This window comes from Cygnus atratus, chromosome 6, assembly GCF_013377495.2.
Source record: "Cygnus atratus isolate AKBS03 ecotype Queensland, Australia chromosome 6, CAtr_DNAZoo_HiC_assembly, whole genome shotgun sequence".
Taxonomy (NCBI): domain Eukaryota; kingdom Metazoa; phylum Chordata; class Aves; order Anseriformes; family Anatidae; genus Cygnus; species Cygnus atratus.
This window is the reverse complement of record NC_066367.1, coordinates 40,317,840-40,331,217: the sequence shown is the minus strand read 5'-3', so window position 1 is coordinate 40,331,217 and position 13,378 is coordinate 40,317,840. Positions and strand designations below refer to the sequence as shown.

At 36.1% G+C, this 13,378-nt stretch overlaps 1 protein-coding gene across 13 annotated transcripts in view; it reads right to left on the bottom strand.

Moving 5' to 3' along the window:
- Positions 1-13,378, bottom strand: part of TANC1 (tetratricopeptide repeat, ankyrin repeat and coiled-coil containing 1) — a 97,587-nt gene that overhangs the window by 11,555 nt on the left and 72,654 nt on the right. For all 13 annotated transcript variants that reach the window (XM_035566027.2, XM_035566028.2, XM_035566023.2 and 10 more), the window contains 8 exons: positions 12,596-12,704; positions 12,249-12,371; positions 11,123-11,359; positions 7,890-8,075; positions 6,401-6,479; positions 2,172-2,305; positions 1,555-1,678; positions 1,262-1,437 (listed from right to left, as the gene is read on the bottom strand). In XM_035566027.2, coding sequence (XP_035421920.1) covers positions 1,262-1,437; positions 1,555-1,678; positions 2,172-2,305; positions 6,401-6,479; positions 7,890-8,075; positions 11,123-11,359; positions 12,249-12,371; positions 12,596-12,704 — 1,168 coding nt within the window. The remainder of the gene's footprint in view (positions 1-1,261; positions 1,438-1,554; positions 1,679-2,171; positions 2,306-6,400; positions 6,480-7,889; positions 8,076-11,122; positions 11,360-12,248; positions 12,372-12,595; positions 12,705-13,378) is intronic.

The window sequence follows — 13,378 nt, the reverse complement described above, 5'->3', positions numbered from 1 at the left end:
AAAAACCCCTTCATGTACCTGTGTTACTGAAGAACACTTGCAGGGGCAGGAAGAGTTCTGTGATGTGACTTCCAAAATTTGTTAAAGCTAGTTCAGAATCTAAGGACTTATTTATAATTTTAAGTTAACTCTAACAAAGGCAGAATGGAACTTAAAGCAAACTACACCATATGGTAGCATTTTCATTCGAGAACTGCTGTTATGAAACAGGATTTTGTATATGCAAACTCTAGAAAAACAGATACTGGTGAGTTTGAGAGGCTGCATATGCTATTGTTTCTAATCCCCTGGTAACTGTAGGATCTGTTTACAGTGCTTGCAGACTGAACATGTTCTTCCATGTAGCATGCTGAAATTACAATCCTATCTGGACAGGATCCTGAACTGTGCTCTACTGCTGAGTTTTGAAGCGTGAAAACAAAAATATACAATAACTTCCAAGTCTGCGATTTTCAAGATTTACGGGAATCACAGACTTTTAACTTACTGTATAATTCAGAGAAAGAAGATAGTTTGTGAGAAAGTTACTAGACAGAAAAAGGAACTTCAGTGGTCCTGTTTCTGAAAAGACCTATGGAACAAACTAAGAAAAACTGATTCAACATCTCAGGCCTTGTATTTCCACATTTGTAGACTGGATAGTAATGTTGGAATGTGTTTAGTGCCATGAGATTCCTAAGATGAAAACTGTATGGATTTCTAACAGTTCTCTCACTGTCACGCAACAGCTTGTAAGATAATTATCATGGACAAGTAATACTACATTATAATGGAGAAGTAAAACCTTTAATCCTTTCTGGCAATATTATTCTTCTTTCTGTGTCTCTCTTGGTGTCTATGTTCCACTAAGGTAACCAACTGACTGGGACCCTGTCTGGTTACCTTGATTGATTAGCAAAGGCAGAAGAAAATTTTCCTTTCACATCACATCCCCCGGTCTTTTTTTTTTTTTTTAATTCCAGTTCATCAAACAAAATTATATATGCTACTTTTTATTAAGATTTAAAACATCAATTATACATGCATAATGCTGGACTTTACATCACAACTACCTTGGTACTAAAGCCTTATCTAGAAAATGCTCTTCAGAGTAAACACTCCTACTACAGTCAGGACATTAGTGGTGCCACCATCTTAACTACTCGCACAGGTTTCCTTTCTATTGTGGTTGGCAACTTTTTTTTTTTTTTTTTTTAAATTTTGTTTCGTATTATGAAAATTCAATACGTGCTTAGTTTTTCTACTATTAAGCTCTACTTACAATATCAGCATCTCCATAAAAAGCTGCCAGGTCTAAAGGTGTTCGTCCATTTTTGTCTGTCTGATCAGTTGTTGCGCCTTTCTCAACTAAATACTGAACCACTTCCCTGTGGCCTTTTAGACATGCCCAGCTCAAAGCTGACAGTCCTTCTTTGTCCAGAGATGAAATAGCTGCACCTAAAAATGAAAATCAACTTTGTAATGAAGATGTCCTGTTTAATATGCAAAATTACCCAACTCACATAGATGCAGTCTCTGGTACAGCCATGCAGCACTGAAACAGTCATTTTCTACCTTCAGAAAGGAGAAATTCCACAGTGCTCAAATGTCCTTCACAAGAAGCCACCATAAGTGGAGTTCTGCCTTGTTTGTCACTTAAATTTACATCAGACCCGTGCTTCAGAAGAAGTTTAGCAATCTGAAATAGGAAAAAAAAAAAACTATTGAAAATAAATTGGTAGATTTAAATTTTTGCCATAATAAACATCTACGGGAGAAGACTAAGGTGTTATTTATAGCAATAATTTAGAAATCTCACTCAACTCTTAACTGTTTGCAAATCAGGACTTTCTCTTGATGGGAGTGGCAAGTATGAAGAAGGCTCTAAGGGTCTCTCTCCATTAAATACAGAAGCAGTCTAGTGGATCTGAAATTGTCTCTGTTCTTGGCCCAGGAAATATGGTATTTTAAATTCCATATATTATTTTTAAGGTATATTACAATTAAGATTGGCATACTGCCAATATACTCTCAAACTGGTAAATTAAAAAATAAACTTCTGAATATGTCCCTTAGAAGTTGATGCAAATGCACATTACAAAATTTACACTGACTTATTACAGGACTAGAGATAGGGGAAATCAAAGACAGTTTCCCGTATCAGTCCATTAGTTTGTGAAGACGCATCAGACCTGCCAGTGACCCTGCCGTACAGCACAGAAGAGTGGAGGAATGCCCCTCCTATTAGCTCTTGTCACAACCGCTCCATGTTCAAGAAGCAATTCGCAGACTTCCAGTTTTCCTCTTCCTGCAGCAGCTGTCAGGGCTAAAGAAAGCATTTTCATGAACATCTCTTCATCAACATCTGTTTTAACACTTCCTTTTTTACATGCACATTATATGAGTGTTAAGGAATCCGCAATTTTTTTGAACTCAGCTGTTCCACAAGATACTTCATATCTACTCTCAGACTATAAATCTATTAGTCACAATCAGGTATTCTCTTAAATAAAAAGGTAATTCTCAAAAGATAACGAATACAACATGTGCATACCTTGTAGGTTAAAGGGATTCATTATGAAAATTTAGGAGAAGCCTACCAGTCTATCTTTAAGATTTAAGAGAGTTATAGTTCCTTTTTCATTATTTTTTTTCTTTATGAGAAGAAAGCTGCTTCTCTTTCCATCAGGCCCTTCCCAAAGGTGAAGATGATAACAGTTCTGGGATTTAGCAAAGGGACTGTAACTAAAGCACTGTTTACTTAATATCAGGCAGTGATGTATTACCAAACAGCAGATATTTAGATTTATGCAGAAAGTCTGTTACTCAGATGATTTAGCTTAATTCTGCACTAGTTAAAATTGTTTTCCCTGTTTTTCATCAGGATAAATACAGTAGGTAATCAATCAATACTTCTGCTTCCTACATGTTAGTCATTGCTTTAGCCTTCAAGGTATTACTGCACATTTTACAGCACTCAAAAGACAAATATTCTAATTTGCCTTTGAGACCTGTTTTTGAGCTGGACAGTGGATGTTAACAAGAGTGACTCTGTTCTTGATCTCCGTATAAAGTGTAGTAGCCATATGATGTTTGATTTTTTCCATCAGCCTCATCAGTAACGTTAACACTGTTTTGAAAATGGGTTCATGTGCTAGCTTCTGCAAGAATCAGCAAAGGATTCACCTCTCCATTTTCTAAATCCTAAGACAGCATTTTTAAATAAAAAGTGGGTCAAATTCTGAATTTCTAATAAATCATTTTTAGAATTTCCAAATATGGTAAATTAGATTTTAAAATTCCAATGGATACTGAAAGTAAATGAAATTACCAACACTTCAAGTAGTAGTAAATTCTTTTTTTTTTAAGCAACAATAAAAAAGAAAAAACAACCAAAAAAAAACAAACAAAAAAAAACAAAACGAAACAAAAAAAAACCAAACAAACAAACAAAAAAAAAACAGAAGTTGCTGATTCCTGGAAGTGTTCAAGAACACGTCTAGATTGGGCAACCTGATCTATTGGAAGGTGTCACTGCCCACAGCATGGAGGTTGAATCTTTAGGGTTCTTTCCAACCCAAAGCATTATATGATTCTATGAATACCTAGCTCATCCAGTCTTGACTCACTAATCATAGAATCACTCAGGTTGGAAAAGACCTCTAAGATCATCTAGTCCGAACTTTAACCTAACACTACCAAGTTCACCACTAAACCATGTCACTATGTTCTACATCTACATGTTTTTTGAAGACCTCCAGGAATGGTGACACAACCACTTCCGTGGGCAGCCTGTTCCAATACTTCACAACCTTTTCAGTGAAGAAATATTTCCTAACATCCAACCCCAACCTCCCCTGTTACAACTTACGGCCATTTCCCCTTGTTTTATCACTTGATACTTGGGAGAAGAGACCAATCCAGCTTTTTAGCTTAGAGCGTAACTAACATTAGAGCAACAATATAACTACCCTATGCCTTACTCAGGTATAAGAAAACTAAAGAATTCTTACAGACAGTTTAAAGAACATCATGATTGAACCCTGCTCAGGAATTCAGACTATTCTACTAGAAGAAATCACCTCTGATCTGCCTAGTGGTATTCTACAAAAGCACGGCCCACTCTGCCCTAATAAAGAAGGAAAGAATTTAAATGAAGAGCTAAACAAGCAGCTCATGTAGAACAGAAGCTGTAAGAGCAGCCAATTAAGCTGAAAGAAAGAGTTAACTTTGACAAATTTTTGATCTGTAGCCAACAATGTCAGAGAGAAACTGTAATTAGTAAAAAAAAAAAAAAAGTTTTTGTGTCTGAAATAAGACAATTTGGAAAACTATTTGTAAACAAGACTGTAAATTAGAGACAGCAGTTTGCAGAATCCAACAAGTGCAATAGAAAAATCATTAAACTGTACTTAATTGAGCATTAAAAACACCTTGTAGAGGTTAACCCTGGATTTTTTTTGAGTATCAGTGTGTTTCTGAAGTATTATTTTTTTAATAAGCTGACACATTAAATTTCATACAGTCTACAAAAAGAACGCTTTATAAATAAAACTTGTATGTTTAACTGACTACCTTCAATGTTCTGTAGCATGACATTTGCATTAGCAATGCTTGTAGAAAGCTTTCTTTCATTTCCTTTGTAATTCCTTTATAACGTCAAGCTTGTATCATGACATAGCATGACTTAGTATCCTTGCATGCAACAACTCCCCTCTGCAAGCCATCACTGTTTTAAATTAAGAGCTCTATTTTAACTTGAAAATATTATGCTGTACTACACCTCTTTCCAAATTATTATGTTACATTTTATTCATACCTTCCCTATTATTCCGTTGATATACATACCCTATATACCTTGCCAATTATGCCAGCCTTATTCATCCACTTACTGAATTATCTTTTCAGTCATGCTTTGTTTCCATAATACTTTTAATGACACAAGCTTTTCCCAGGATGTATTTTTGTCATTTGTTTTTGGTGTAGTTGGTAATTTTCTATGGAACTTGCCTCAAACCTTTATTGCACACAGACATGCCCTTCAGCTGCACTAATGTGATAAAATACTGGGAATGGACACCATTATCTCTTGCTATTTTCTGCTCAGAAAGACTCACAATATAAAACGTTATTGAAACAGCCTCTACAATGAGCTGAAACAACTCAGGATTCAATTGAATAGATAACAGCAGTACAAATATATGAACAGGGATTAAGCTGTTCCTGAACATGTTACGACATGAATGCTTTTTCAAGGTGTGATAGATTTTCCCCCTTTAATACAGACACTCACAAAACACACTGCTCTTCACTCCATCTGCCATGTACTTCCAAAGTTTTGTCCCATCCAGTTCCATACCACAATAACATTTTATAAAATTAACAGCTAAAGAACCAAACAGTACAATGCATACACAAGCTCAACCACACATGCAAAAATGTGATGATTCCAACAGCATATAAACTAGCACCCTTTTCACATAAATTTCTTACAGTCAATAAGTGAAGAGTGATATTTCAAGTAAAGCTAATCCTGTGGCTATTTTGATTCTACATGTTTTGCTTGGCCCAAACTTAATATTTTCTATCTCAGCACAGAAGTGCCACAGGGAATTGCTCATAGCTGTTTGGACTCAGATCTTCACCTCCATCAAAAGTTAGGACTGCATAAGGAAGCACTAACTTAATGAGTAAGGATTCCCAGTCCATTAAGAAAGAATCTCAATACAAAACTTTGACAAGAAAATATTAAGGGAAGATGAATTTAGAAAGTCTTTAAGAAACTGTACTTTTTTTTTTTTTTTGAACTCACTGTATTTGCATTTGGTGTATGCACAAAAGCAAAGAACATTTGCTTCTCCAGTACATGAAGAGGCTGCTTGGAATCATTAAAAGAGGCTGTTTTCCCACCTGCTCCCTCCCTCAGCTATTTAAATTAAAGTGAAACGCTACTTGTATGGTAAAAAATGAAAACATTCAGCTGCGGGTTGCATAGTTTACTGTGCGTCTTTAGAAAAGAAATCTGGCATTTGCCAAATGTACAAAGGCATATCTTTTCATTCGCTGCCTACCTACAATGAAGGAGGCAATTGCCTAGCATTTCCTGCAAACAAATAAGATTAAAAAAATAGAAGTTTGCATACAGATAATTGTATGAAACCCTACCCTGAAACTAGAAGCACTGTAGTTCCAAGGACAATTTTCAGTTTAATTAGAAAGTCACTAACCTATGGTAAGTTTAATACAGAATAACTCCTCCTTTCAATCCGTGAGGTAAGTAGGTCTGCACTTACGCTTCCAAACTTCATTTAATTGTGAAAACTGGTATGTTCCCATGACTTTTACCACAGAAAATAAAAACCAAACAACCCTTGTCTTAAATGAGCAACTCCAATTTGAGAAAAAATTAGAAGAGAAATACCTGTTTCTCCCCACAAGGCATCAGTGTCATTGATGTCAATTTCATGCTCCTTTACAATAGTCAAGATGAAACAAACCACCTGTCGAAATCACATTCAGTTAGTCACAGAAAAATCATCACTTTGTCACTTGCAACCTATACCAATAAGCAAAAGAGTGCTTACCTCTTTATGCATATGAATCAAAGAAAATTAATATTGCTCATAATCTATCAAAGCAAGTTCAGTATGATTTTTAGTAGAACTCAAGGCATGAGAAGCATTATACAGAATGCATGGAAAACACTAACATTTGAAATGCCAGAATTTATTCAAAATTAATGAAACACACCTTTTTTCTAGCTAAGAACAACTCATCTTTTTGTCCTAAAAAATAGATAGCCATTTTTAGATACGAGGAAGTGTTTATGATGAATATAATCAATTTTGCTAACAATTCAGGATTTGGCTGCTTTCACTTTCATCAGTGGATAGCAAACAAGAAATTTTACAGAAGCGAAAGAATTAATCACTAATTCAAGTTAATCATAGTTCAGAATCCTTAAATTTATACTGAGACCTCATGGCTTATATGACAAATTAATTGTACTGAGACATTTCTGTTTGAATCATATAAGCAACTTCAAATATAAGAATCTTGATCCTACATCATTTTTGTAAATTAGATTTTTTTTAAAAGTAAGTATCAACATGGTTTTATTTAAGAGATTTTAAGCTTCCACTTTTGGCACATCACTTAAGTTATTCACAGACAATTACATCAACCTAGTGTGATCTTTATTTATGTATCTATACTTACTGATTACTTATATCTCAAGGTTAAGATTTATTTTCCCAATAAACAGAAGATCTGAATATCTACAGCATTTTAATATTTTCTTGTATGTTTACTTCTAGTGTTCCTATTGCTGAATAATACCTCAATGCTGAGGATCACTTCTTTAGTCATATGCAAGACAGAAATCTGGATTTCTGTGCATAATTAATATTAAGCTAAATTAAGCCGATTTGTAACTTGAGGTGTGCACCAGGGTAAAAAGTTAAGCATGCATGTGCAAAATACGATTTGTTATACTCTACAATCAATACTGTAACAACATTATTTGTTATACTCTCTGCAAAGTTAAATAATCCAGTTCTTTCAGCAAATTTTTTGTTTATTTCATGCAAAGATTCTGCCTATGGTAGAAACATACTACAGTGCATCACTGATACAGCATATTATCATTACCACTAAAGATTTAGTACAACTTCAAGAACAGTGAGGAACAAAGACAAAATTACACACTGACAAAATCTTCAAGTAATTCATTTTATTGGGTAATTAACCACAGCATTTAAAACAGTTGCTAAGAACACATACTACTAAAAACATCTAAAGTTTCAACAATTCTGTTTTCCAAACTTTTTTTTTTTTTAAATAGTCACAAACACTGTTGTTTAATTCTGATAAATTCAAACAGATTGGAAATATTTCAATTATCAACCTACCTGACAGTGTCCCATACTGGAAGCTGCTGTCAGCGCTTGCTGCAGCGCGTGTCTTTTTCTCAGTGAATTTTGTTCTTGAGAGGAAGCTATCCAAACAACATCAAGCAGATATTTAAGGATATCACAGTGCCCTCTCAAGGCACTGTGGACCAAAGCACACTGCCCTTTCTTATCTAGATAGTCAGCCTGCATTGGAAAAAATAACGTTCAAAGTTAAAAAGTGTATCAAAAGGTCATTGACAGGAGAAGTTCCCGAGCACTGGAAGAAAACAAATGTCAATCCTATTTTCAAGCAAAGAAGAATGAAGATCTGGGGAATTACTAGCCTCACCTCAATCACTAGGAAGGTGATGAAGAAACTAATCCTGGAAATCACTCCATATGCACGCAGGACAAAATGGTGATTGGGAACAGTCAGCATGGATTTATGAAGGGGAAATCATGCTTAATCTATCTGATTGTCCTCTACAATGAAGTACTAGCTTGGCGGATGAGGGCAGAGCTGTGTACGTTGTCTACCTCAGCTTTAGTAAGCCTTCTGACATCGTTTCCCATAACACTGTCATGGACAAGCTGATGGTTACAGGTTACATAAAGCTCACAGTGAGGTGGACCTAAAACTGGCTGAATGGATGGCCCTAGAGGGTTGTGATCAGCAGCACAAAGTCCACCTAGAGGCAACTCATTAGTGGAATACTCCAGCAATCCACACACTGGGTCCAATTCTGTTTAGCATCTTCATCAGTGACCTGTATGATAGGACAGAGTGCAACTTCACCATGTGGACAGATGATAAAAAAACTGGGAGGTGTGGTTAATACGGCAATTGATTGTGCTGCCATTCTGATAGATCTCAACAGGCCAGAGAACTGGGCTGGGAGGAATCTTGAAGTTCAACAAAGGGAAGTGTAAAAAAATCTGCCAGCTGGGAAGGAATAACCCTAGGCATCAGTACACAGTGGGGGCTGACTGGCTGCATGGGGAAGAGTATTATGAGCAGGTAGAGGGAAGCAATCCTTCTCTACTCAACACTGAGTCCACATCTGCAGGACTGTGTACATTCCTGGGCTCTCCAGTATAAGAATGGTATGGACATACTGGGGCAAGTACACAAAGGGCCACTAAGATGTTTAAGGAACTGGAGCATCTGTCACATAAGGAGAGGCAGAGAGAGACAGAATTGCTTAGCCTGGGGGGAAGTGATGGCTCAGAGAGTGAGTAGTTAGTAGTAGTGGCCAATGGCAGGAAAACAGGCAATGGTCACAAATTAAAAACATAAAATTCCACCTAAACACACACACAAATAATTGTTTTACTGAAGGGTAGTCAAATGCTAGCACAGGTTGTTGCAAGTGGTTGTGAGGCCCTCATCGTTGCAGATATTCAAAAGCTGGCTGGACACAGTCCTGGGAAACTTGCACTAGCTGGCCCTGTGTTGGACTAGATGATCTCCAAAACTGTAACTATTCTATGATTTCATTGCAAACTGTACTACACTGGTACTCATTTCACAGCAGCAGATAACTGTCATGTGGAAAGTCTGATGGTCTGTTGCAATCTATCAGGGCAAAACATGCTATACGAACAGGGCTGATTTATTTATTTAGTTAGCTTACAAAATATTTTCTAAGGTTATTTCAAGAAGACAAAAAAAATAACTTGAAGACTGTTTCCAAAATGATGCAAAGTTAGGGGCTCCCTACTTTTAAAAACGGTGCAGATACCTGTTAAAAGACCTTCCCCCACCCTCTTTTACATATAGCCAGCAACTAGGTTTTAAGTTATCCATATTTGCAAAACTACAACTTACATCAAGAAAATCCTACCATTTTTACCTACTTGCTCAGAATTTAACACAGTAATAACAAGGGGATAAAAAAAAAAAAGGAACAAAAATATCTTTAAAAAATAGATGCTACTTCTCACTGGTCTTGTAAGCTCTGAAACGCCTCCATTTCAAACTTTAAACTCATACATTCTTTGCTCTTGGATAGCACCTTTTTCTAAGTGGTGACAGTCTTTGTTTCTGCTTCCATTCCAAGTCTTCACTATGTTACTCCTGTCTCAAATGATCTCATCTTGTCCTTCCTCGTGCACTTCAATTAACAAGAACAATTCTCTCTCATACTCTTTTCATGTAGTTTGGCTTGCTTCCTCATTTCTCCTGTAAATTTCTAGCTGGAATCTCCTATTTGTTGGCTACCACTCAACACTGAGAAATAAAAATACTAAATAATGAAAAATACTACCCCATGACTCTTCTAGTCTGTAGAAGAGGATGCTCAGGGGAGACCTTATTGCTCTCTCCAACTACCTGAAAGGAAGTTGTGGGGAGCTGGGGGTCAGCCTCTTCTCACACATAACTGATAGGACAAGAGGAAACAGCCTCAAGTTGCGCCAGGGGAGGTTCAGGTTGGAAATTAGTAGAAATTTCTTCTCAGAAAGAGTGGTTAGGCATGGGAACAGGTTGCCCAAGGAGGTGGTGGTGTCACCATCCCTGGGGGTGTTTAAGGAAAGGTTGGATGTTGTACTGGTGGACATGGTTTAGTAGGTGATATTGTCTGTAGGAGGACAGTTGGACTAGATCTTGGAGGTCTTCTCCAACCTTAACGATCCTATGATTCTATGACTCTTAATATCAAAACAGCATGGTTTCCAGTTAATACATCTTCCTTTCTCATTACTGCTACTCACAAAGCCTGATTTGGAGACTAGTGTCCCTTGTTTAATCAGTAAGGGATAAGGGTAGAAGCTTAGCTACATACAGTTGCCGTGAAATCCCTTCTGAATAGATACACTTGCCTCAACTGAGCAGACAATTACTTTCACAAGGCAAAGTCAGCCTTTGTAAACGCTCCCCTTTGCTACTCCTGCCCACTGCCATAACAACACTTGTAGTATTTTTGGCTACGTTTTGATGATAAATGTTGGCATTTCATAATTGGATTTCTAAGCAATAGTAATGCAAATGTTTTGACATCTGGTATATGTGTAGTCCTACTAACTTCACAGGAATTACTAACGCATGAAAAATAAGGCATGGACATGATCAGAACGAAAATGCTCTGTTGAAAAGAAAAAGTCTGTGTACATGTTCTGGATTTTTTTTTAAACGCTCTGACAGTCTGTATTAATTATATTAGTATATAATTATGTAATCAACAGTAATTTTCTTAGGCTCTTGCTTTTTTTTTTTTTCCTGAAAGCATTGCAATCTTTGCGCATCAGCTTACCTTTGCGCCCTTTTTGCACAGCAGTGAAACTATATTCATGTGACCTGCAGCTGCCGCATAACTAAGCGGAGTCATTCCATTTTCTGATGTTCCATCAATAGCAGCTCCAAATTCTAGAAGAAGAGTGACCACTTCTTCATGTCCAAGGTGTGACTGAACACACAGCACTGGAGCATTGTTTAGTACTTCGGTCCTATAATTCACATTTGCTCCTGCCAAAATCAGCAGCCGACTCACCTAAAATTTAATTTAAACAAAACCATTTTTACCTCAGATTTGGCTTGAATTGTTAAATGACTTTGAAGTCTTCGTTCAGATCCTTGTATGTTACTCCTTAATTTTCCTGCAGATTTTATTGGCAGACATTGGCATTACCACATATATAGCAACAACAAAAAATTATAAATCATTTGCTAACAAATTAATTATTGTACCACTTAACTATGTTAACTTAACTAACTTAATATAAGATCTACCTATCCCCTGAAACTCACCACACTGTCACCACAAATTCATCCGTTGTAACACTATTATTTTTGAAGCTTTTATTTGGGTTACTATGCAAATTTATGTAATTGACTCCATTTATGTAGAATCAAATTGCATAAAAAATATTTCAAAAATATTGGGAGTGCATGCACATGTGCACACAAGCAAATTTACAATCAAAACACTTACCAGTTGGCTAAAATTGCAACTTGTAAGCTTGGCTTTCCCTATCCATGATCCAAACATTCAAATAATAAAGCAAAACTCTAGCATTTTACATCTTTTTACTCTCACAGTACTTCCCCATACAAGAAAATGTGTCTGAACTCTGCCCAGCAAATTAGGTGGTGCCTTTGACATCCTGAAAATGCAACCACATGCTTACTTATGTAAGCAAACATGGCTACACCAAAATCAAGGTGAAATCCTTCTTTCCATCAAAACTATTAAGGAAAAATGAACTGGATATTAACGACGACTTCAAAAAGTACACGCAGACTCATTATAAAGGAGTTCTTTTACAGATACATGGTATTTTTGTTTTCTTCTTATCTGTTACATTAATTTCAACATTAACAGAGTTACAGCAACAGTGGCAGATGGAGCAGTGATTATACATTAATGCTTATTTTCTTACCTTCACATTGGGTGTATAAATGTTCCTCAGAGAAGCAAGGGCTGCAGAAAGTCCATCAGTACTATAACCAATCCACAAGGCTTGAAGTTGACTGGAAGAAATTCCAGTCCTTTTACTGAGACCCTAGCAGAAATGATACAACAGAAAATCTCTCTATAGTATTAGAAATACTATTTATAGCTATATCTCATCAATATAAAGAGAACTAACATATATTTGTTAACCCTGGTAACAATCTCAAGTATTTTGTATAAGATTCTAACAAATTATTAAAGTAACTCAGATGAGAATCTCTAAGACACATCAATTCATTAAGATCATGAAAGTTATTAAGCTATCAGCTTTACCTTAAATATGTGAGCTTTAAGTATATGATGACCAAGTTCCATAGTTTGTTGGCGGTTTAACTTTCCCTCTTGTCGAGAAAACATGAAAGCCAGTAGAGCATGTCCACTCCTAGTGAAAAGGACGGGATTGAAAAAGAACTGTTTTTATAAGTACACTTCCAGTAAATATCCTAACATGCACACCTTGACTTTCTTTATCAGACTACTGAAACATCCTTATAACTTGATTTAAATAATTAGATGTTCAAATATCATGAAAGGCAAATTTTCTAATGGCTATCCAAACCTTCACCAGTGTAGAAAGCAACTATGTTAAGTACAGCTAGTTCACTTACTCAAATTAAATAGCAACCTAAATTTAAACAACTGATCATTAAAAAAAAACTATCAAATCATGAAACTTCACTGAAGCCTGCAAGACTGGTAGTTTGCAGATGGCATACGCGAAACCAAATGATATCACAGCTATCTTGACTGTTGCAGCTTTCCAAGTAACACACAACATCTGGAAATATCTGCAACGGTTGTCGTAATTTATCAAAAGATAAGAGCTGCTTCTGTCTTGTTTGTTTGTTGCTTTCATCATCACGTCTATGAGAAATTATTTTCACAAAGATTTAACAGAGAAAAAAGGGAGATTTCACATTTGAAATATACTCTTATTACTTCTCTATTGTTACCTAACATGAAACCTATTGTCAGATTTGATGAAGCTTTGGACACTGACTTGCATACTGCTCCCCCTTTTGTACGTTTCATCTTACAGTCACAAACTGCAGGTAC